Source organism: Mobula hypostoma, chromosome 7, assembly GCF_963921235.1.
Source record: "Mobula hypostoma chromosome 7, sMobHyp1.1, whole genome shotgun sequence".
In the NCBI taxonomy this organism is placed as follows: Eukaryota; Metazoa; Chordata; class Chondrichthyes; order Myliobatiformes; family Myliobatidae; genus Mobula; species Mobula hypostoma.
Genome location: NC_086103.1, coordinates 133,820,557 through 133,845,486, shown reverse-complemented (window position 1 = coordinate 133,845,486; position 24,930 = coordinate 133,820,557). Strand labels below are relative to the sequence as shown.

General features: G+C 40.9%; 2 protein-coding genes across 4 annotated transcripts in view; one reads left to right on the top strand and one right to left on the bottom strand.

Moving 5' to 3' along the window:
- Positions 1–17,800, top strand: part of uxs1 (UDP-glucuronate decarboxylase 1) — a 61,222-nt gene extending 43,422 nt beyond the window's left edge. The window contains exon 8 of the mRNA XM_063054901.1: positions 14,137–17,800. Coding sequence (XP_062910971.1) covers positions 14,137–14,268 — 132 coding nt within the window. The 3' untranslated portion in view covers positions 14,269–17,800. The remainder of the gene's footprint in view (positions 1–14,136) is intronic.
- A 1,186-nt stretch (positions 17,801–18,986) lies between these two features.
- The window catches only part of LOC134349018 (augurin-like), a 31,736-nt gene continuing 25,792 nt past the window's right edge, over positions 18,987–24,930 (bottom strand). For all 3 annotated transcript variants that reach the window (XM_063052862.1, XM_063052861.1, XM_063052860.1), the window contains exons 3-5: positions 24,866–24,913; positions 22,346–22,497; positions 18,987–20,820 (exon numbers count right to left, since the gene is read on the bottom strand). In XM_063052862.1, coding sequence (XP_062908932.1) covers positions 20,656–20,820; positions 22,346–22,497; positions 24,866–24,913 — 365 coding nt within the window. In that variant the 3' untranslated portion in view covers positions 18,987–20,655. The remainder of the gene's footprint in view (positions 20,821–22,345; positions 22,498–24,865; positions 24,914–24,930) is intronic.

Below are 24,930 nucleotides of genomic sequence, written 5' to 3'. Positions count from 1 at the left end.
GAGGTACAGAAACCTGAAGGCACACACCCAGCGATTCAGGAACAGCTTCTTCTCCTCTGCCATCGATTCTTAAATGGATATTGAACCCATGAATGCTACCTCACTTTTTTAAAATATTATTTCTTTATTTCCACCTTTTAATTTATCTATTTAATATATATACATTTACTGCAATTGATTTATTTATTTTTTTGATATCGTGTTTTACATTTTGCTGCTGCTGCTAAGTTAACAAATTTTATGACATTATGCTGGTGATATTAAATCTGATTCTGAATTGAAATCATATTATTGAGAACTTTTTTTCCCAAGTGTTCTAAATCATTTTTGCCAGTTTACATTTAGTTGGCTGGATTTGCCATGACACTATTATTTTTTATCTAGAAATGTGCTAAATGACAGTCAATGCTGAACTTAAATTCTACAATCAGTTTCTTGAGATGTGGTCCACAGAAGTTAAGCAGAAGTAATTGGCAGGAGCAAATTGGGAAAGGTGCAATCATTTTGTAGCCAGATTATCCTTCCTTAGGTAAGGAGGCCAAAGCCACACTGTTCTCCGGATGTGCTGTCAACAGGGCTGTGAATTACTGTAATAAGACATCCTTGCTTCAGCACTAAAAAAAAATCTATCGCAATAAGTTTCCCTTCTTTACTGCTTGTTGGTGGCAGGAATGCTTAGATCCCTTTTGTACATCAGTATTTAAATCTGTTACCATTTAAGTTATTTGCCTTTGTTTTCTTGTAATTAATGGATGTCTTCACATTTACCTACATTTCTTCAACTTTTTCTAAATTATCTTAAAGTCTGTTTCTATCCTGCTCGCAATTCAGTTTCATGTTGTCAGCAAATTTAATGATGTTAGCTTTGTTCCTTTTATATACTGTATAATATTACATATATTATTAGCATATACTGTATATAAAATGAATTTCAGGGATTTAACCCACAATCATTGCCTGCCATTGTGTAAAAGGCCCATTAATTTATATTATGTGAAACAAATTTCAGTTCATGCAAGCAGATAACTTCTGATCCCATGTACTTTAATTTTGCACACTAATCTCTTGTATAGGGCTTTATCAAATTCATCCTTATTACAGTCAGTTGGCTTCTATAGACAGGCCATATTGTTCACATGCCCAACCTTAGCCTCCTTAAAGTGATTCCAAGCTCAATCACAAAAAGTAGATGTATACCCAGAAAGAAAGGTCCCTCTCACAGCAAGAATCATGGGCACCACAGTTAGCGTAGTGGTTATTGCGATGCTATGTACAGCTGGGACATGGAAATTTGGAGTTCAATCCTAGAGTCCACTGTAAGGAGTTTCTGTACCTTCTCCCTGTGGAATGCGTGGGTTTTCACCAGGTCTTCCAGTTCCTGCTCACAGTCCAAAAACATACCAGGTAGGTTAATTGGTCATTGTAAATTGTCCCATGATGAGGTTTGGGTTAAATTGGCGTTGCTGAGCAGTGTGGTCAAAGAACTGAAAGGGCATTTTCTGTGCTGTATTTCTAAATAAATAAAAATAAGAGTTAGGAAGGGGATGAGGACACTGGGCCCCCAGTCACAACTGCCACACTTCATTTGCAGAAGCACAAGGACCAGAGGTGAGAGGTGCTTTGTTCAGAAACCCTCCTTGAAATGTAGTTTCTTCACTGACTCTGAAAATCCCTAAACCGCTATCATTCAGAGTAGAGGAGGAGTCATTTGGTTTGGTGCACATAGAAAACCCATGTAAACAGCACAAGGCATGCATGATCTACAAATTACTTGCCTAATTACTACAGTCTATCCTTACAAGACCCTCAACTCTAGGCAATATCGTGAATCTCCTTTGCACTTTTTCTAAGATTACCTCATCCTTCCTGTAGTGTGGTGACCAGAACTGTATACAACTGTATACCCTGTGTAGCCTGGCTATTGTTTTGTGCAGCTGCAAAATGCCACCCAAGTCTTTTTGTTTAACTAAATTCTTTGGCCAGTGAAGGCAAGTATATGGAATGCTGTTTTCAGAGAGCTATGAACTCACACCCCAAGCTTCACCTATATTGCAACACTTCTGAAACCCTACCCATTTACTGCATATATCTTATTAATACATGATATCTGAAAAATGATGTTTGGTAACACTGAATATGGCATAGGCAATAGGATTAGAGCAGTTCAACTGTTGTACTGGAAAACCAGAGCTAGCTGCATCTACTGTACAACATAATGCTGGCCTTTGCATGGCAATGTAGAAAATTGCAATCCAAGCTACCTATTTAGCACCAGATTGGTTTACTCTGTTATAGTAAAAATGATTAAAGCTGTTTTTAACAGTAGTGTCAAAAGTGCCCACTGTTCGCCATTTGCGGGTTTCAGGTAGCAGGAGCAATTGCTTTTTGCAAGAACAGGAGACATAGAAAGCGATACCTGTTGGGACTTTCTATTCTCTTGTAATTTGAATGGGTAATTAGTCAATTAGCAAAGGATAATAAAAAGAGGTTAGGTTTAAATGGAGGGGCCATTGTGTGAGTGGAGAGGGTTAGAGTGAGGAACTGCGACATTGGCTGTAGAGGTATAAGCTAGGGTGAGGATTTCTGTTAAATTTCTTTTGTCTTTCTTTATTATTGCATAGGTAGAGCAGTGTTATGCTCCTCTTGCATGATGTGGGAGGTCAGAGAGATCACCAGTGTCCCTGATGACTACACCTGTGAGAAGTGCATGTGGCTGCACCCCTTTACAAACAGCGTTAGGGAACTGGAGTTAGAGCTGGATGATCTACGGATCATTCAGGAGAATGAGGAATTGATAGACAGGAACTACAGCAAGGCAGTCACACCCAAGTCACAGGAGGCAGGTAACAACCGGATGACTATCAGCAGAGGGAAAGAGAATAGGTAGACAGTGCAGAACTACCCCTGTAGAAGTTCCCCTCAATAACAAATATACAGTCGGCCCTCCATATCCGCGGGTTTCTCATCTATGAATTCAACTAACCGTGGATCGAAACTATTCGGAAAAAAATTCCAGAAAGTTCCAAAAAGCGAAACTTGAATTTGCCACGCACCGAGCACTACGCTGAATCCACGTGAATGAACTGATATGTAGGCATACCCCGCTGTAGCCTCCCGCCATTTCACAGATCCTCAGTCTCTCTCCAGCACTCGTTCCTTGAGCTTTGTTCGCCTCGCATCTCGTTCGTTCGCTACTTGTACTGTGAGCGAGAGGAAGGAGTTTAAGGTTAGTAAGGGATGGCTGGCTAACGATGTAAAGCACTACAGCTCAAGAACTTAAAGATCACAGGAGAATCGGCATCGGCTGATGCCGAGGCAGCATCAGTGTTCCCAGAAGAGCTACGGTGGTTGCGTCTGTACTGAGCATGTACAGACTTTATTTCTTGTCATTATTCCCTAAACAATACAGTATAACAACTATTTACATAGCATCTCCATTGTATTAGGTATTATAAGTAATCTAGAGATGATTTAAAGTATACGGGAGGATGTGTGTAGGTTATATGCAAATACTATGCCATTTTATATAAGGGACTTGAGCATCCACAGGTTTTGATGTCCACGGTGGTCCTGGAACCAATCCCCCGCGGATACCGAGGGATGACTGTAGTGCTTTGGATACTGTTGAAGGGACTACCAGCAGACAGCCGTTGTGACCAGGTCTTTGGCCTAAATCTCTCATTGTGGCTCAGAAGGGAAAGAAGAAGGGGAAAGCAGTGGTGATGAGGGATTCCATAGGTTGGGTAACAGACAGGAGATTCTTTGGACGTGAAAGAGGCTCCCAGATGGTATGATGTCTCCCAGGTGCCAGGGACAGGAATGTCTCGGATCGATTCCGTGGTATTCTTAAGGGGAAAGTTGAGCAGCCTAAGTTGTGGTACACAGTGTTACCAATGATATAGGTAGGAAAAAGGACGAAGTCCTGAAGAGCAAATTCAGGCTGGCGTGGTACCATAGTGATTAGCGTAATGCTCTTACAGTGGCAGCGACCCAGGTTCAGTTCTGCTGCTGTCCATGTAAGGAGTTTGTACATTCTTCCCATGAGTTGGTTTCTCTAGGTGCTTCGGTTTCCTCCCACATTCCAAAAAGTGTATGGGTTACATAGGCTTGTTGGGCCAGAAGGACCTTTTACTGTGCTGTATCTCTAAATAAATTTTTTAGAAGGGTACTAAGAAGGAAGCTAAAAAGCAGGACTTCAGGGAGAAATCTCTAGATTGCTACTTATGCCATGTGCCAGTGAAGGTGAAAATAGAATATGGTAGATGAATGTGTGGCTGAGGAATTGGTGCAGGGGATACTGTTTCAGATTTGTGGATCATTAGGATCTCTTCTGGGGAAGGTATGACATTCACACAAAGGACGGGTTACACCTGAAGTTGAGAGGATCTCCTTCATGCAAAAGGCTTAGAAACATAGAAACATAGAAAATAGGTGCAGGAGTAGGCCATTCGGCCCTTCGAGCCTGCACCGCCATTTATTATGATCATGGCTGATCATCCAACTCAGAACCCAGCCTTCCCTCCATACCCCCTGACCCCTGTAGCCACAAGGGCCATATCTAACTTCCTTTTAAACATAGCTAATGAACTGGCCTCAACAGTTTGCTGTGGCAGAGAATTCCACAGATTCACCACTCTCTGTGTGAAGAAGTTTTTCCTAATCTCGGTCCTAAAAGGCTTCCCCTCTATCCTCAAACTGTGACCCCTCGTTCTGGACCTCCCCAACATCGGGAACAATCTTCCCGCATCTAGCCTGTCCAATCCCTTTAGGATCTTATACGTTTCAATCAGATCCCCTCTCAATCTTCTAAATTCCAACGAGTACAAGCCCAGGTGGGGGAGAATCTGTTAGGTGTGTCCAGGAAGGATTCCTGACACAATAGATGAACAGACTGACTAGAGGAGAGGGCATATGGATCTAGTACTAATCAATGAGCCTGGTCATGTGAGAGATCTCAGTGGGTGAACATTTCAGAGATGACCACAACTAGAACTGTAGAGGTTATTTAGGGAGCACTTGCATGGAGTCCTGGATTCACTTGTCCCTTTGAGGCAGGGAAATGATGGTGGAGTGTGGGAACCATAGTTGACAAAAGTGGTAGAACGTTGATTGGCACTAGGGAGAAATAAGCATACTTCTTATGAAGCAAAGATCACACAGGGCTCTTGAGAGTTACAGCATTACGAGAAGGAGCTTAAGGAGGGACTGAGGAGAGCTAGAAGTGGACATGAGGAGGCGTTGGTGAGTAGGATTAAGGAAAATGCCAAGGTGTTTTACATGTGTGTGGAGAACAGGAGGATAACTAAACTGAAGGTAGGGACTGATCAGGGATGAAGAAAGAAGTGTGTGCCTTGAATTGGAGGAGGTAAAGGGGATCCTTAATTAATTCTTCAGTATTCATCACTGAGAGGCACCTTAATGAACATGTGGACAGTATAGAAAAGTCTTAATGTGGTAGAACCACACTCACGTCCCTATCTACATCAACGGAGCTGTAGTGGAGTGTGTATCAAGCTTCAAATTCCTTGGTGTCCACATTTCCGAGGATCTCACCTGGTACTTGAACTCCTCCATCCTGATCAAAAAAGCGCAACAGCGCCTTTATTTCCTGCGAAGCATTAAGGAAGCTCACCTATGTCCCAGGATACTGACGGACTTTTACCGCTGTACCATTGAGAACATACTCACCAACTGCATCTCAGTGTGGTATGGCAGTTGTCCCGTATCGGACCGCAAAGCACTCCAGCGTGTGGTGAAAACTGCCCAGCAGATTATCGGCACCCAGTTGCCCACCATTGAGAACATCTACCATAAACGCTGCCTGGGCAGGGTGAAAGGCATTATCAAGGATGCATCTCACCCTAACCATGGACTTTTTACTCTCCTCCCATCCGGTAGGCGCTACAGGAGTCTCCACTCCTGCACCAGCAGGCACAGGAAGAGCTTCTTCCCTGAGGCTGTGACCCTGTTGAACCTCATATCACAGTGCTAAACAGTATTGCACCCATATTTTACTGTCTCAGTACTTTTATATTTGTGTGCTGTAGCACTTACTTTTTATTTGCAGTTATTTTGTAAATAACACTATTCTTTGCATTTCTGGTCAGATGCTAACTGCATTTCAATGGCTTATATCTGTACTCGGCACAATGACAATAAAGTTGAATCTAATCTAATCTAAATCTAAACAAGTTAATGTTAAGAAAGAGGACGCACTGGAAATTTTGAAAAGCTTTAGGGTAGATAAGTCCCTATGACCGGATGGGATATACCCAAGGGTACTCTGGGAAGCAAGAGAAGACATTGCTGCAACATTGGTAATGATCTTTGCGTCCTCACTGGCCATGAGTAGTACCAGAAGATCAGAGAATGGCAAAAATTATTCAATTGTTCAAGTAAAGGAATAAGGATTATCCTGGGAATTGTAGACCAGTGAATCTACAAAGTGATGGGCAAACTTGGGGAGGATTCTAAAGACAGGATTTACAAGCACTGGGACTAGTGTTCCTCCGGGATCTATTCTGGGACCACAGCTCTTTGTGACTTCTATAATGACTTAGAGTAGGAAGTGGAAGTGTGGATTAGTAAGTTTACAGATGGCACAAAGTTTGATGGTGTTGTAGATAGTGTAGAAGGTTGTCCTTGGTTACAAATGGACATCGATAGGATGCAGAGCTGGGCTGAGAAGTGGCAGATGGAGTTCAGTCTGGAAAAATGTGACATGATACACTCTGAAAGTTGGACATGAAGGAAGAGTACAAGGTTAAAGGCAGAATTCTTAGCAGTGTGGTGGAATAGAGTGACCTTGGGATCCACGTTCATTGATCCCTTGAAGTTGTTATGCAAGTTGATGGAGTGGTTAAGAAAGCATATGGTCTGTTGGCTTCATTAGCTGGAAGATTGATTTCTAGAGCCATGTGGTACCATCCAGTTCTATAATATTGTTAGGCAACACTTGTGTTCAGTTGTGGTTGCATCATTATAGGAAGGATGTGGAAGGTATAGAGAGGGTGTAGTGGAGATTTACCAGGACATCTGGATTAGAGAAGGTGTCTAATAGGAAAAAGGTTGAGTGACCTAGGACTTTTCTCTTTGGAGTTAAGTAGAATGAGAGGAAACTTGATGCCGCCTTCCCAGAAGGGCAGCAGCTAATGCAAGAGGGTGTACTGTTAAGTGTTAAGGTGATTAGAGCAACCTATAGGGGTTTATTAGAAATAGGTTTTTTTTTTGCACAGAGAGTGGTAAGTGCATGGAACGCACTGCCAGGGTTGGTAGAAGCGTATACATTAGGAGCATTTAAGAGACTCTAGATAGGCACTGAATAAGAGAAAAATGAAGGTTTTGATTGAGCTTGGAGTCGGTTAAAATGTCAGCACAACATAGTGGGCCTGTACTGTTCTGTGTCCAATGCACCTACCTGATCCTGGTTTGCATTCTGCTCGGATTACTTGGCTCCAGGCTTCATTGCATCCTTAGTACAATGAGCTTGTGTTTCAGAGGTGAAGTGAGAATCACTGCCACAATGATTGACTTGAATATGGCATGAAGATCTCTTGGTGGAACTTTGCTAACATTCAGCATGCATTAATAAGTGGCAAGTAATAAAGTCCCACAACAATGTAAGCCAATAATCATCACTAGGGGGAGTGTCTAACCTTTACCTTTAACTTGCAGTGGCATTTTTACTAACGCCAAGTGCATACCATCATTAATCAGGTTACCATTGAGTAATTACACCTTATTGGACCTGGGGGGGGGGGGCAATATTTTCACAGGCAGGTTTGTTAGGTCTCTCGGGGAGGGTTTAAACTAATTTAGTACGGGGATGGGAACTGGAATGAAAAGACTCAGGATGGGATAGGATGGATGGTAAAAACACAAAAATGGCATGCAGTCAGACCATCAGGAAGGGCAGGCAGATGATAGGATAAAATTGTAGCCAGCAGGGTGAATATCAGTGCATTAGGGATGCAAAATCAAAAGAGTAGCAAACACAGCACTCAATGTGTTGTATATTAATGATGGAATATAAGAAATAAGGTGGATGATCTTCTTGCATTATTACAGATTGTCAGATATGATGTTGTGGCCATCACTGAATCACGACGGAAGGATAGTTGAGGTTGGGAGCCGAATGTCCAAGGTTACACGTATTGGAGAGTTAGGAAGGTAGGCATAGGGGGTGGCGTGGCTCTGCTGGTAAAGAATGGCATCAAATCAGTAGAAAGATGTGACATAGGATCAGAAGATGTTGAATCCTTGTGGTTTGAGTTAAGAAACTGCGAGAGTACAAGGACCCTGATGGCAGTTATATACTGGCCTCCCAACACTAGCTGGGATATGAACCACAGATTACAACAGGAAATAGAAAAGGCATGTCAAAAGGGCAACATTATGATAGTCGTGGGAGATTTTAACATGCAGGTCAATGGGAAAAATCAGATTGGTAATGGATCCCAAGAGAGTGAGTTTGTTGAATGCCGACAAGATGGCTTTTTAGAGCCGTTTGTCATTGAACCTACTAGGGCTTCAGCTATACTAGATTAGTTGTTACATAATGAACCGAAGGCGATTAGGGAGTTTAAGGTAAAAGAGCCCTTAGGAGCCAGTGATCACGATATGATTGAGTTCAACTTGAAATTTGATAGGGAGAAAGTAAAGTCTGACATAGTAGTATTTTAGTGGAGTAACAGAAATTACAGTGGTATGAGAGAGGAGTTGGCCAAAGTAAGGTGGAAGGAGCTGCTGGCAGGGTTGACAGCAGAGCAGCAATGGTGTGTGTTTCTGTGAAAGATGTAGTCCACAAACAAAGAAATACTCAAATGGCAAAACAGTACAACCGTGGCTGACAAGGGAAGTCAAAACTAATGTAAAAAACAAAAGACAATGCATACAGCAAAACAAAAATTAGCAGGAAGATATAGGATTGGGAAACTTTTAAAAACTTAGCAACTGAAAGAATCATTAGGAGGGAAAAGATGAAACATGAAAGCAAGCTAGTAAACAATGTCAAAGCAGATAGTAAAAGCTTTTTCAAGTAGGTAAAAAAAAGAGATGAGAGTGGATATGGGGCAAGCTAGAAAATGAGGCTGGGGGGCAAGGAGATGGCAGATGAACTAAATGAGTATTTTGCATCAGTCTTCACTGTGGAAGACACTAACAGTGTGCCAGATGTTGTAGTTTGTGAAGGAAGAGAAGTGAGTGCAGTTACTATTACAAAGGAGAAGGTGCTCAAAAAGCTGAAAGACCTAAGCGTACGTAAGTCACCCAGACCAGATGAACTGCATCCTAGGGTTCTGAAAGAGGTAACGTTAGAGACTGTGGAGGCATTAAAAATGATCTTTCAAAAATCATTGGACTCCGGCATGGTGCCGGAGGACTGGAAAATTGCAAATATCACTCCACTCTTTAAGAAAGGAGGATGGCAGCAGAAAGGAAATAATAGACCAGTTAGCCTGACCTCAGTGGTTGGGAAGATGTTGCAGTCAGTTGTTAAGGATGATGTTATGGAAAAGTGTGTATGGAACTGGAAGAGATAGCAGAGGTGCTTCATGAATACTTTGCTTCAGTATTCACTATGGAAAAGGATCTTGGCAATTGTTGGGATGACTTCCAGTGGATTGAAAAGCTTGAGCATATAGATATTAAGAAAGAGGTTGTGCTGGAGGGTCTGGAAAGCATCAAGTTGGATAAGTCTCAGGGACCGGACGAGATGCACCCCAGGCTACTGTGGGAGGCAAGGGAGGAGATTGCTGAGCCTCTAGCAATGATCTTTGCATCATCAATGGGGACGGAAGAGGTTCCAGAGGATTGGAGGGTTGCAGGTGTTGTTCCCTTATTCAAGAAAGGGAGTGAAGATAGCCCAGGAAATTATAGACCAGTGAGTCTTACTTCAGTGGTTGGCAAGTTGATGAAAAAGATCCTGAGAGGCAGGATTTATGAACATTTAGAGAGGCATAATATGATTAGGAATAGTCAGCATGGCTTTGTCAAAGGCAGGTCGTGCCTTATGAGCCTGATCGAATTTTTTGAAGATGTGACTAAACAAGTTGATGAAGGTAGAGCAGTAGATGTAGTGTATGTGGATTTCAGCAAGGCATTTGATAAGGTACCCCATGCAAGGCTTATTGAGAAAATAAGGAGGCATGGGATCCAAAGGGACATTGCTTTATGGATCCAGAATTGGCTTGCCCACAGAAGGCAAAGAGTGGTTGTAGACGGGTCATATTCTGCATGGAGGTTGGTGACCAGTGGTGTGCTTCAGGTATCTGTTCTGGGACCCCTCTTCTTCGTGATTTTTATAAATGACCTGGACGAAGAAGTGGGGGGATGGATTAGTAAATTTGTTGATGGCACAAAGGTTGAGGATGTTGTGGATAGTGTGGAGGGCTGTCAGAGGTTACAGCGGGACCTTGATAGGATGCAAAACTGGGCTGAGAAGTGGCAGATGGAGTTCAACCTGGATAAGTGTGAGATGGTTCATTTTGGTAGGTCAAATATGATGACAGAATATAGTATTAATGGTAAGACTCTAGGCAGTGGGGAGGATCAAAGGGATCTTGGGGTCTGAGTCCATCGGAGACTTAAAGCTGCTGTGTAGCTTGACTCTGTGGTTAAGAAGGCATATGGTGCATTGGCCTTCATCAACCGTGGGACTGAGTTTAAAAGCTGAGAAGTAATGTTACAACTATATAGGACCCTGGTCAGACCCCACTTGGAGTACTGTGCTCAGTTCTGGTCACCTCACTATAGGAAGGATGTGGAAACTATAGAAAGGGTGCAGAGGAGATTTTCAAGGATGTTGCCTAGACTGGGGAGCATGCCTTATGAGAATAGGTTGAGTGAACTCTGCCTTTTCTCCTTGGAGCGGCGGAGGATGAGAGGTGACCTGATAGAGGTGTTTAAGATGATGAGAGGCATGGATAGTCAGAGGCTTTTTCCCAGGGCTGAAATGGCTAACACGAGAGGGCACAGTTTTAAGGTGCTTGGAAGTAGGTACAGAGGAGATGTCAGGGGTAAGTTTTTTTTTTATGCAGAGAGTGGTGAGTGTGTGGAATGGGCTGCCAGCGACAGTGGTGGAAGTGGATACGATAGGGTTTTTTAAGAGACTCCTGGATAGGTACGTGGAGCTTAGGAAAATAGAGGGCTGTGGGTTACCCTAGGTAATTTCTAAAGTAAGGACACGTTCGGCACAGCATTGTGAGCTGAAGGGCCTGTATTGTGCTGTAGGTTTTCTATGTTCTACGTACTTGATGAGACAGGACAAGATAGGACAAAGTCAGCATGGTTTCCTTAAGGGAAAATCTTGCCTGATGAACTTGTTGAATTCGTTGAGGAGATTACTAGTAGGCCAGATAAAGGGGATGCAGGGAATGTTGTATATTTGGACTTTATGAAGGCCTTTGTCAAGGTGCCACACATGAGGCTGCTTACCAAGTTAAGAGCCCATGGTATTAAAGGAAAGTTACTAACATGGTTGGAGCATTGGATGATTAGTAGGAGGCAGCAAGTGGGAATAAAAGGATCCTTGTCTGGTTGGCTGCCAGGACTGTTGGTGTTCCGCAGGGGTCAGCGTTGGGACTGCTTCTTTTTATGCTGCATATCAATGATTTAGGTGATGAAATAGATGGCTTTGTAACTAAGTTTGCTGATGATATGAAGATTGTTGGAGGGCCAGGTAGTGTTGAGGAAACAGGCAGGCTGCAGAAGGACTTAGACAGATTAGGAGAATGGGCAAGAAAGTGGCAAGTGAAATACAATGTTGGAAGATGCATGGTCTACTTCGGTAGTAGAAATAAATGTGCAGACTATTTTCTAAATGAGGTGAAAATCCAAAAATCTGAGATGCAAAGGGACTTGGGAGCTCTTGTGCCGGACACCCTAAAGGTTAACTTACAGGTTGAGTTGCTGGTGAGGAAGGCAAATTCAATGTTACCATTCATTTCATGAGGTCTAGAATACAAGAGCAAGGATGTGATGCTGAGGCTTTACAAGCACTGGTGAGGCCTCACCTTGAGTATTGTGAATAGTTTTGGGCACTCATCTGAGAAAGGATGTGCTGGCATTGGAGAGGGTTCACAAGGATGATTCAGGGAATGAAAGGGTTATCATACGAGGAACGTTTGATGGCTCTGGGTCTGTACTTGCTGGAATTCAGAAGGATGAAGGGGGAATCTCATTGAAACCTTTCGAATGTTGAAAGGCCTAGACAGTGTAGATGTGGAAAGGATGTTTCCCCATGATGGGGGAGGCTAGGACAAGAGGGCACAGCCTTAAGATAGAGGGGTGTTCATTTAAAACAGGTGCAGACGGTGGTGAAGCCAAAGGGTGGTGAATTTGTGGAATTTGTTACCCCAGGCAGCTGTGTGGCCAGGTCATTGGGTGTATTTAAGGCAGAGATTGGTATGTTCTTGATTGGACACAGCATCAAAGGTTAGGGGGAGAAGACCAGGGAATGGGATTGAGGAGGGAAAAAATGATCAGCCATGATTGAATGGCAGAGCAGACTCGATGGGCCAAATGGCTTAATTCTGCTCTGACGTCTTAAGGTCAGGGAGCAGGGATGTGATGTTGAGGCTCTATAAGGCGCTGGTGAGACCTCACTTGGAGTACTGTGGGCAGTTTTGGTCTCCTTATTTAAGAAAGGATGTGCTGACGTTGGAGAGGGTACAGAGAAGATTCACTAGAATGATTCCGGGAATGAGAGGGTTAACATATGAGGAACGTTTGTCCGCTCTTGGACTGTATTCCTTGGAGTTTAGAAGAATGAGGGGAGACCTCATAGAAACATTTCGAATGTTGAAAGGCATGGACAGAGTGGATGTGGCAAAGTTGTTTCCCATGATGGGGGAGTCTAGTACGAGAGGGCATGACTTAAGAATTGAAGGGTGCCCATTCAGAACAGAAATGCGAAGAAATTTTTTTAGTCAGAGGGTGGTGAATCTATGGAATTTGTTGTCACGGGCAGCAGTGGAGGCCAAGTCATTGGGTGTATTTAAGGCAGAGATTGATAGGTATCTGAGTAGCCAGGGCATCAAAGGTTATAGTGAGAAGGCGGGGGAGTGGGACTAGATGTGAGAATGGATCAGCTCATGATAAAATGGCGGAGCAGACTTGATGGGCCAAATGGCCGACTTCTGCTCCTTTGTCTTATGGTTTTATCTTGGTTACCAGAACAGGTTAGAGCTGGATTTCCTGAGGAATGTGGCCCACCTGACCCCCAAGCACTTCCCAATATTTAAGGGAGACAAATCAGAAGTGTGATGGAATCCTCTAATTGCCTAGATGTGTACTGTACCAAACTCTCAAGAAATACAACATCCAGGACGGGCAGTCTGTTTGGTTCATGCCCCATCTAAGAAACTAAGTACTTATTGTCTGCTCCACTGGTATACAACGGCTGCTGGGTGACCCTTACCGTCCAAGATGTGTCACCTTCTTGTTGCCTCCATTGGGTAGGAAGTACAGGAACCTGAAGACACACACTCAATTCATTCGGAAATAGCTTCCTTCCTTTTGGATTCTGAATTCTGAATGGTCTCTGTGCACTGTCTTGTTATTTCTTTCTTTTTGCTTTATTTTTATAATTTATAGTAATTTATTGTTTGTTCCCTGTACTACTGCTGTAGAACAACAAATTTCATGTCATCTAAGTCAATGACAATAATTCTGATTCATCTATAAAATAGACTGTGGTTACTTACCCAGATTACCTTGACTGCACCACCTACATCCACAGCCTCTGCCACCAAAAGTGATAGTGGGTGCGTCGGAAGACCTCTGCCTGCAGGTTTTCTAACACAACATCATACACCATACTGACTTAGAGGTGTATTTCCTCTCCTTCATCTTTGTGAGATCAAAAGCCTAAAACTCCTTCTCTAACAGTAGTGTGAGTGTACCTTCAAACAAAGATATGCATTTGGGCATAAGCAGTTCCCTGATATTTTAAAAAATTGTATCTTTAGTTTCAATGAGGGGATGCAGCATTTGTCTATAAAGCATTCCTATATTAATGTGATAAAACGCAAGAGGTGCGTGGGGTTTAATACTACACATTTTACATTTTCTGTGGTTTCATTACAAGACGTAAAGAAATAACAATATTTTTACTTATTTCCCACTTTCTCTACATAGGTTCCCCTGGAAGAAGGCCTAAACAAAACAATTGACTACTTCCGTAAAGAACTAGAATATCAGGCAAATAATCAATATATCCCAAAACCGAAACCTGCTAAAACAAAGAAAGCCAGAGTGAGACATGCCTAATGGACTGGAGGAGATTAAGCCATCAACACCCCAGGGAATAGAATGAAAAATTAGTTATTAAAGAACCTTTGAAAAATAATTAAAATTGAACTCTAATTTGTAGTTTGAGCTTGCTTCTACAGATGGATGTGCCTACAAAAAAAAGAAGAAAATTCAGATCTTGCCTTGCACTTTTTAATCTATTTTATTTAAAGTGGCATTGCATTCTTGGGTAGCTTTATATGTACTTAGTTTATTTTGTTTGTCTTTGAACTTTTTTTTCATTGATGTGAAGGATTTTGCATTTTAAAAAAACCTGTTTGAAATAGGCTTACCTAAAACAAGAGGTACTGGTTTATTTTTACCATGATCATGTGCAATGATTTTCAATCAATCTAACAGTGTGGTTAGGTGCAATCAGTGGTTGATCTTGACATCTAAGTGGTTCCTCATTCACAAACTTTTGCTTGTTCATTTTTAAGAGTTGTAAAAATGTTCTAAAATTAGGGAATATATTTCTTTTTGTAAGATCTATTTGTTATATAAGAGTTTAAAAAGAAAGTAGTTGTCTCAATCACTGCTACATGGTATATGTGCTTGGAGGGAGAAGTGTGTGAATATACGTACGTATGTATTTTAAGTGTTGATTTAAAATATGTTGGTGGGATATCATATTTAAGCTATTTTTTACATGTAGAATTACAAAAAATTGTTATTTGTATGTCTTGTTTTGTGAGATGTTTATATCGTCTTAAAGTTGTTAAAATTGGAAATGTCAATTTACTTTTGCCTAAATAGTTCCCAATTTAAATGAAAATTTAAAAACTCATTGGTGATTGTTGTCATTCTTCTCTTTTTTTTTCAACCAGTAAATAAAACTGGGAAGAGATGGCCTGGTCTCAGATTTACAACCAAACAGATGATGAAGGCAACTTTTCATGGGATCCTCCACTTTCTTAATTGGTTTAATGTTCATAGTAGCTTGGAGTGCAGGGACTGATCTACCTGGGTGTCTTTCATCTTCCTGAAACCAAATCTGTTTATTCTAGTTCTAACTGTCAGAAAAATGGTCGAACAGAGCTTCAATCCTTAGAGAAACTGGATTTATTAAAACATGCATAAAGTCACCTAATTCAAATTCCCATCATGAGATCTGGTCATTGTCAGAATGCCTTTCAGGTCCAAAGTGATTAAGCTCACTGTATTAAACTCCCATCTTGTTTATATTTCACTTGTAACCTCTGTCTCCCATTTATACAACTAACGGTCCCTCCAAACTTAATATTATATCGAAACTTAGTTGTTTATCTCTCACTTCCTTTCCTTTTTGACCAGCTTCCAAAGAGAAAGAAAGATACTTTGTGCAGGTCCTTTGAAACACTAGTTTCATCCAGACCATTGTAGAATGTTCTCTTTATTTCTGCCATCTTTTATCCCTATTGGCCAATGATGCACAGAATCCTTGCAATCTTGTATATTTGTGGTTTAAGTTCTTTTTAGGTATTTGGAAATCATATCTATAAACACATGCTGTAGTCAGCTAAAATGAAAAATTCCTCCAGGTTAGGTAGTATGACTCGCTCTTTGTTAATCTATGCTAACTTTCTAATCAGATGGTAATTTATAAAATGGCACTATCCATTGGATACATTTGATATCCCCCACAATTTGTATGAAATACAGGTCAAACTGTTGTTTTCCAAGAACTTCAGCCTAAATTTTTTCAAATCTCAAAGTATATTCCCCAAAGTTGGACAACTTTACAAAGTAATAACTAAGACAGCTGTAGTTTTCATGGTTCAGATTATTGTGACATGGAAGCTGTATATCCTTGTGTTAAAAGTTTGTAGCCTATCTATTGGACATACCAGAATGCTATTTTAATCATTCAGAAACTCTTTTGGCCAAAATATCTTGAAAGGATTGAGTCTAAATATTTTCTTTTTACACTGTGTTTCAATCATTCTCCTTCGTATGCTCAGTTAGAAATTGTTTCAATGTATGAGGAAGACTATATTGCTCATTGTTTTGTTTATCTAACACTTGTCAAAGCAAGGTTTATTCATGTTTTGGGACGTTCAGTAGAAGCGCAGAAGCTGAAATTTATCACTGCAGATTTCTGGGTAAGATAAGTACAGTAAAACTGAAACACTAATGCACTCAGGATTTTAGTAGTGTTGGCAGCAGCAGCTTCTTCTGGATTATTGGTCGTTACTTTTATTTTCACTTTACATGTTTCATCATAGAATAATCAATTTTCTGTCAAACTTGGTGAATTTTAGACAATAAAAGATGTACAGTAAACACTAGACCCCAGCTCTGGCTGTACAGTCTTTCTGCTGTTTGTACTTTGGACTATTAAGTGAATATTAAGCCAAACCATCAGGATTTCTGAACAATTAGATGGTGGATTATCAGAGCTTTACTACATTGTGGGAAAAAATGTCTTTCTTAATCACTTCAAAGCAGTGAATACTTTGAGAGCGACTATTGGCATGAAAGATTTATGGCAATATATAAACATTAATATTTACACTACACATGAAATTGCTGTCTTGAATTAGATGCGGGGTAATGTTACAATTGAATGTTTGACATTTATACTTGGGTATGATCTGTTGATGTCTAAGTTGAAGGGGTCTGTGTTGGTAAGATGAATGATTTGAGTGTAGGTTGACTGAGACTTGTTTTCAATCCATAGTGCCCCAAATAATGTGCCTTAACTGTATTTTGAAAGTATTAATGTGATTTTTTAAAAATTATTTCACATTTGTGCTGCCTCTTTGAGTGATATTGGCAGGTTAGTGGCAGATGGTGATCATACATACACACACACAATTGCTAAAAGTAAATTTTATGGGACTTGTACAACCAAAGGCACGTTTTTGTAATTTTTGCCTAGACTTGAACACAAGTCCACAATCAAAAGATTGCTGTGTAGGTTTGTTGATATAAGCGTTTAATATACTATATTAAACTCCTATTGTTTGAGTCACTATTTGATGTGACAATTTTAAGTACTTAATCCAATTAATGTCTTGTCTAATATAATCTATTGTGAACAAGTCCCTACCATGCCTCTTACAAGGTAAATAATGGAAAGTTATTGCTTGAATTTTCTGTACCTGATTTTTTGGAGTAGTTAATATTCCAATTCTGTTTGGTTGTAAATAAATAAAGGTTTTGAAATTTGTGGAAACTGACTTTGAGTTTTCTGTGAACATTATAATAGGAAAATCGTGAAGCAACCAGAGTTGACTGTATCACAGACCAGTTTAGCTACAGGAAGGCATCTTGACTGTGTATGTGTGTGTACATGGACGACTGCATTGGTGCAGCTTCCTGCACCCGTGCTGAACTCATGGATTTCATCCACTTTGCCTCCAACTTCCACCCTGCCCTCAAATTCACCTGGTCCATTTCCAACACTTTCTCGATTTTGCTGTCTCTATCTCTGGAGACAGCTTATCCACCAATGTCAATTATAAACCAACGGACTCTCACAGCTACCTGGACTATACCTGTCCCACCCTGCTACTTGTAAAAATGCCATTCCCTTCTCTCAGTTCCTCCGTCTCCACTGCATCTGCTCTCAGGATGAGGCTTTTCATTCTAGAATGAAGGAGATGTCCTCCTTTTTCAAAGAAAGGGGCTTCCCTTCCTCCACCATCAACGCTGCCCTCAACAGCATCTCTTCCATTTCACATGTCTGTTCTTATCCCATCCTCCTGCCACCCTACCAGGGACAAGGTTCCTCTTGTCTTCACCTACCACCCCACCAGCCTTCGTGTACAGCACATAATTCTCCAAAACTTCTGCCACCTCCAACTGGATCCCACCATCAAACATCTTTCTTTCCCTCTCCCCTCCCCCACCACTTTCTGCTTTCCTCAGGGATCGCTCCCTTGTCCATTTGTCCCTCCCCACTGATCTCCCTCCTGGCACTTAGCCTTGCAAGCAGAACAAGTGCTACACTTCCCTCTACCATTCAGGGCCTCAAACAGTCCTTCCAGGTGAGGCAACACTTCACCTGCGAGTCTGTTGGGATCATGTACTATGTTTGGTGCTCCGGTGTGGCCTCCTGTATATTGGTAAGACCCGACAGATTGGGAGACTGCTTCGCCGAGTATCTATGCTCCATCTGCCAGAACAAGTGGGATCTCCCAGTGACCACCCATTTTAATTCCACTTCCCATTCCAATATGCCCATCCATGGCTTCCTCCACTGTCGTGATAAGGCCACACCTGGGTTGGAGGAACAACACTTTGTATTCCATTTGGATAGCCTCCAACCTGATGAACCTTGATTTCTCAAACTTCCAGTGATGCCTCCCCCATTCCTTCACCATTTCCCATCTCTTTGTCCCTCTCTTATGTTACCTCCTTGTCTGCCTACCACCTCCCTCTGGTGCTCCTCCCCCCACCCTTTTTTCTTTCTTGCATGGCCTTCTGTCTCTTTCACCAATCAACTTCCTAGCTCTTTCCTTCATCCCTCCCCCTACAAGTTTCACCTATCACCTGGTGTTTCTCTCCTTCTCCCCCACACCCCCCCCAACCTTTCAGATCTACTCAGCATTTTTTCTCCAGTCCTGCCGAAAGGTTTCAGCCCAAAACGTTGACTGCTTTTTCCATTATTGCTGCCCAGCCTGCTGAGTTCCTCCAGCATTTAGTGTGTGTTGCTCATATTTCCAGCATCTACATCTTTTCTCTTGTTTGTGAGTCGATGTTTCAGGCTAGGTCTCCTCTCACTCTTCAAATCTCTTCCTTGTCCTCTGCAGAGATATGTCATATTGCCAGCATCGAGAACTAGCTCCTCTTGCAAATTTCTGCAAGCTGCAATAGAGTTCTCAAATTTTTGAAATTCAGAGTTATATATTAGATACATACGTATATGTAGGAGTATGGAGCAGTGTGATTAGAGAAAGGGCATTCCTATTGTCGAAGGGATCCTGAAGAAAGGGTCATAAATAATACAGGTGGACCAACATCAATAGAAGGAACTTAATATTGTCATGAGTCTGTTAACATTTAATGTTAGATTGAAATTGGGAGGCGGGTAATAAACAGCCTCTCTCACTAATAAGAGTGTGGTGCCTGACTGTTATCAGAAAATTCTATAAACACTCTTCATGATGACTGTACAGCTGGCACTTGCTTCAGACTTGACTTAAACCAATTCCATTTACCCAGTACCAGTCTGCAGCGGCTTATGTTCCTGCACATTCAAATTGCCCTTACTAGCTCAAGATGCGGTTAGGATACTTTGTTGGAGTGTTCGGAGACAAGCCAAACCTTAACCTCCTAAGTAGTACTTTCCTTATGATTGCATCCACATGCTGGGCCAGGATAGGTCCTCCGATAATGTTAATGCCCAGGAATTTAAAAACTACTGACTGCACCGTCAATTCTCCCCCCACCCCACCAAAAGTAGACTGCCACATATTTACCCTCCCTCCCCTTCTCAAGTCAATCGACTCTTTAGTTTTGCCAACATTGAATGAAAGGTTGCGACACCACAACCAGGTGCTGTACCTCGCTTCAGGAAGCCGACTCTTCGCCATCTGTGAGACATCTACCGATACTGTCATCAGTGAGTTTGAAGATGGCATTGGAGCTGTCCTTAGCTACAAAATCATTTTTTTATTGAGATGCGGTACAGAATAGGCCCTCTGAATCGCGCTACCCAGCAGTCCCTTCCTATTTAATCCTGGCCTAATCATGGGGCAATTAACAATGACCATTTAACCCGGACCTGAAAGTACCAACCGGTATGTCTGGAGTGTGGACAAAACCCACACGGTCACGGGGGGTACTTACAAACTCCTCACGGCAGGAATTGAATCCAGGTCTCTGGTACTGTAAAGCATTGTGCTAACCACTACACTACCATGCTGCCCACCCCCTTTCCTTCCCTACACTTTCCATTTACCTTTCTTACTGTATAACCTACAGCTTATGATGCCTTTTGTTACTTTCCCCAATAGCTCCTTGTGCAACCCACTGACTATCTTTATAAACTCTGATTGGAATGATTTCACTACATAGAAAATCATTAATAACATGATTTATCTCGCTGCTTTCATCAGAAAATACCATTTTAGTAGAAGACATGAAAGAGTTAGTCCAACATCCATTTAAAAACTTCTACAATTATGTGATCCTTAGTTACTTACCAAAATATTGAAATTCAAATTTCAGCATGTAAGAAATTAATTCAAGGTGATTAAAATATAACAGAAAAAGCATTAGGTTGTTAGAAACAATTTACATTTGTAATTCTTCGTAAAACTAACACAAAATCTAAACCTTACAAATGAGTCAATAATATTCAAAAAGATGATTATATAATACATTATGCCAGTAGGTGAAAGGTTAATCACTAATATTTATGGACTGTACTTCGTTGCTTTAAGAATCATAATTAACATCAGCCCCATGCCGCATGGAATGAGCATAATAGGGGCCAAATGGAGAATTCCCATCATCATGGTAGTGGTTGTAGTAGCGATGGTAGTCGTCATGAGTGCCATCTTGGTATACATTCTTCCAATATGCAACAGTTTCTTCAAATTTCTGCAAAATTATTTTAAAAATCAATTGATCCTTTCCGGTAACTTTTGAGATACAGTATAATTATTTTCAACTTGTCTAAGTCTTAAAGATACCAGTATGAAAACAGGCTGCTTAGTCCACAAAGTCTGAGTAGACTATCAATGACCTATTGCAACAATCCTATATTTAATCCCATTTTTATTTCTCCCCTTATTCTCATCAAACTAACCCCCAAGTCCTATCTATCACACTGTTAAACTTGAGGGGCAACTTACAGTGACCAATTAACTTACCAACTCAGATGTGTGTGTGATCTGGGTGGAAACTGAAGCATCTGAAGGAAACCCACACAATCTTGGTGAACGTACCATCTCCACACAGGCAATATCTTGCGTCAGGTTACAACCCAAGCCTCTGACACTAAGGCATCAGCTTGAATAGCTGGAGCCAAAAAAATGGGTGTGGGAGTAGGGAAGGAATCGGTGTTGAGACCCTGCACTAGGACTTTTCTGGATGTTAAAAGTGTCAGGGACAGAGCTTTCTCGGTGGTATAGTGGAAACCCTGCCATTCCTCAAGCCAAACCACTGGATTCTGCAAGTTAAGCAGTCTGCGTCCTCATCAAGTGAGGATAATGTGGGGGATTTTTTCGCCAGTAAACACAAGTCAGTAGGATTCTGCTCTTGTGTCTGTCCTGCAGCCAAATCATTTGAGGAGTTGAGTTGTCCCACGCCAACCAGCGTATCAACCCATAGTAATCCTACTTGGCAGCATTAATTCCATATTTCTTAATGTCTTCGTCACTCAAGTACCCGTCAATAGTTCCTAAATTCTGTTACTATTCCTTCCTAAGACCTTGTCTGGTAGCTCATTCCAGATACCAACTAGTCTGAAAAACTTATGGCTCAGCCTTCCGTTAAACTACCTTCCTCTCACCTAAACCTCTGTGCTGTAATTTTTGATACCCCTATTATGGAAAGCACTGAATGCCTACCCTATGTATGCCTCTCATATAACTTTATACACCTCAACATGTCACCTCTCAGCCTCCTGCACTCCAGAGCAATCAGACCCAGCCTATCAAAACTCCTCTAATAACTCAACTCAGTATTCCAATCCTAGAAAGATCTCAGAGAAGATGTCATTGTTCACTTCTTCTTTTGACCAATGCTTTACTATCCACATTTTTAGGGGGGAAAAAATGGTTGTCTATAAACACCACCTGTCAGTGTATTTTTGAAACACTCTTTTTACTGAATGAAGATCTTCACTAAAATGCTTTTTTTTAGTTTGGGTTTCTATTTTGAACTTAAGTTTTATCACTTTTCCCTGTTTATCATCAGCCTCCAATTTGTACTTTTAAGTCCTGGTCTTCTCTTTCAAATAACAGATTCAAAACAATTATGTCACTCAACCACTCTGCTTTATCCAACTCACATACTCCGCCAAAGCAGTTAACATCTTCAGGGCAAAAGTGATAAGGGAGAAAATTGCTGTCAGTAAACCTAAATATTAAGTAGATGTTTGAGAATTGGGGAAGATACTCACAGCTTCAGAAAATCCCATGCCAATGAACTGCTGATACCATTGCTGAACGTCATCACGAGATCTATCCCAAAGGTGCCGTTTGGGACGTTTCAAACTATTCAAAAACTCATTAGCTTTTGATTCAGAAACCGAAGCAGACAATCTCTCTAAAGCTAGAAACAGTGAAAATATTTGAAACAACTTAGTAAGTACCTGTATTTTCATAGTGCCTAATAATGTAGAACTTAAATAATTAATAAGATACTTTGCGACTATGATGTACCAGTTCTGTAAATGTTCCACTTGTATCATAAATGGAATTATGTGGGGCCTAGATTTGTGATAAACATAGTGAAAGGACTAACTGAGAGCAGGAGTCTTATTATCTGGCCCCTAAATCCTGTTGTAGCACTGAATAAGTCTGGAGCAGATCTTGCCTTGGCTTCAGCTCCAATTTCCTGTCTGTTCCTTGTGGCTACCATCTATCTATCCTGAAGGACAATGGGTGATGATGATCATCATCACAAGCCTGGGCAGAAGATATGGAGATCCTGGGATGCCTAGTCATTAAGACTGCGTGCTACATGTGCAGGGGCCAGACGTCCTACCCGTCCTCTGTATTTCAGCCTGAGTCCAAAAGGAGTTGAGTTTCCACGTATCACCAGTGAGGAGGCACTTCATGAGGCTTGCTTTTGGAGAGGCTACGTACTGCCAGGGAGAGACTTACACATTCAGCTCTCCTTTTCGCAAGACTGCTAGCCAGTGCTGGAAGCTGAAAGTGAGAATGACAAGCATGACTCACTACACTACCACAATAGACACATTACAACCATGTTGACACTGTAAATGTAGGAATAATTTTAATCTAAACTCTGCCTTGAATATACTCAATGATTAAGTTGTCAGCTTTACAGAGACAATAATCCAACAATTCATCTACTTCCTCCTTAAATACTCCCAAAGATCTAACCTCCAGAACCCTCTGTGGGGGAGAATTCCAGTGATACATCACCCTCTGTCAGAGGGTCAACATACTACCCATGTGTCCTGACTCGCTGCTTTCTGATAGTCCTTAGTAATATATGAGCTACTGAAGTTTAAAATGGCACTTCATCAAATGTTATTTGAAAATGCAAGTAACTACTATGACAGTAAATTTGCCAACAATTTCTGATGGCCAACGTTTCATATTTAGCAATTGGATAAGAGAAACATCTAGCTCAAAAGAAAATAATATGAACAAGTATCTGAGTGAGGAATGGTTTGTTGCATTTTGTAAGAAGCAGCCAAAAGTAAAATCTGACTCATTGAGTCTTTTACAAAAACATGCATAAAATTGGGAGTTGTTTCGTTATAATTCTAGTTCTAGTCATAACTAATCAGGAAAACATTTCCCAGTTCAGTTGAATACAGCAATTCTATGACTCGCCTATACCAGAGTATGCTATTTTTTGGTATTTGATAGTCCATATTATCCTGCTCATTTATGAGTCTTTACTATGAATACTTTATTCCTGGGTCAGATTGTTAATTTGCAGTTATGAACTAATTAGTTTCTCCCATCCACCTTTTTAATAAGAATGAATTCAACAGACGATAGTGACCACATTTAAAACTGAGTTGCATTGTTATGTGTACTGTATATGATAATGATGCACGATTATCCAATGAGACTCTTTTCACAGTATTGTATCTAGTTTGTCAAGTAGCAGTTACAAAATAAAATTACTTAATTCACTTAGTAATATTAGAATGCATAAAAAGGACAAATTAGTATCATGGTAAAAGGACCAGGGTTGATTAACACCTACACTCATTAATCCATCTCACCACCACCACTTTATCATTTCCTGTTAAAGTCACCTTATGTACAGATACTCCAGTTCCCAACATCCTTTATGTACAGTATATAAGATCAGTCTATATTTATAAGCTAATCTGATGTATATATATTTATTTTGAGTTTTTATTGTGTTTTTTATACTGAATTGGATATGGAGTTATGATCCTTTACACTTATATACTGGCAGATGGCAAATAATCTCTTGAATCTTGATATTCTGTGAGGCACCAACTGAATTGTTTTGTACAGTGTGTTACATGCGCAATAATGAAACCATCAAAGGAGGGACAATAGGACGTTCCTTAGCCTTGAAGTCCTTAGTTGTCATGGTAAACAGAGTTGACACCTATTCCTCTGTACAGCATTGACTAGAAATCTACATTTATGTGAGTAAACTATTCCAAATAGAATAAGGTAAACGACAGGTCATGACTTTCACAGAAACTTTTGTTAAACAAGCTTTAGAAACTTTCACTTGCACAGAATATCAGACACTTGGAAAATGTTTGGATGTGTATGATTGGAGTTATGAAAGAAATTGATGATTTTCTTGATGTAGCTGATGAATGAGAAACTTAGGCAATGATTGTAACATCCAACTCTACCTGCCTTTTCAAGAATATTTTAATGGACCCATCTAACAAATGCTTAGAGTGATAATTAAGGTATGTAATATACACCAAAATAATACCACTCACCATGTCTTTTCTGAATCATCTTGCGCAGTTTATTTCCACTTGACCCATCTGAAAAGAAGAACAGA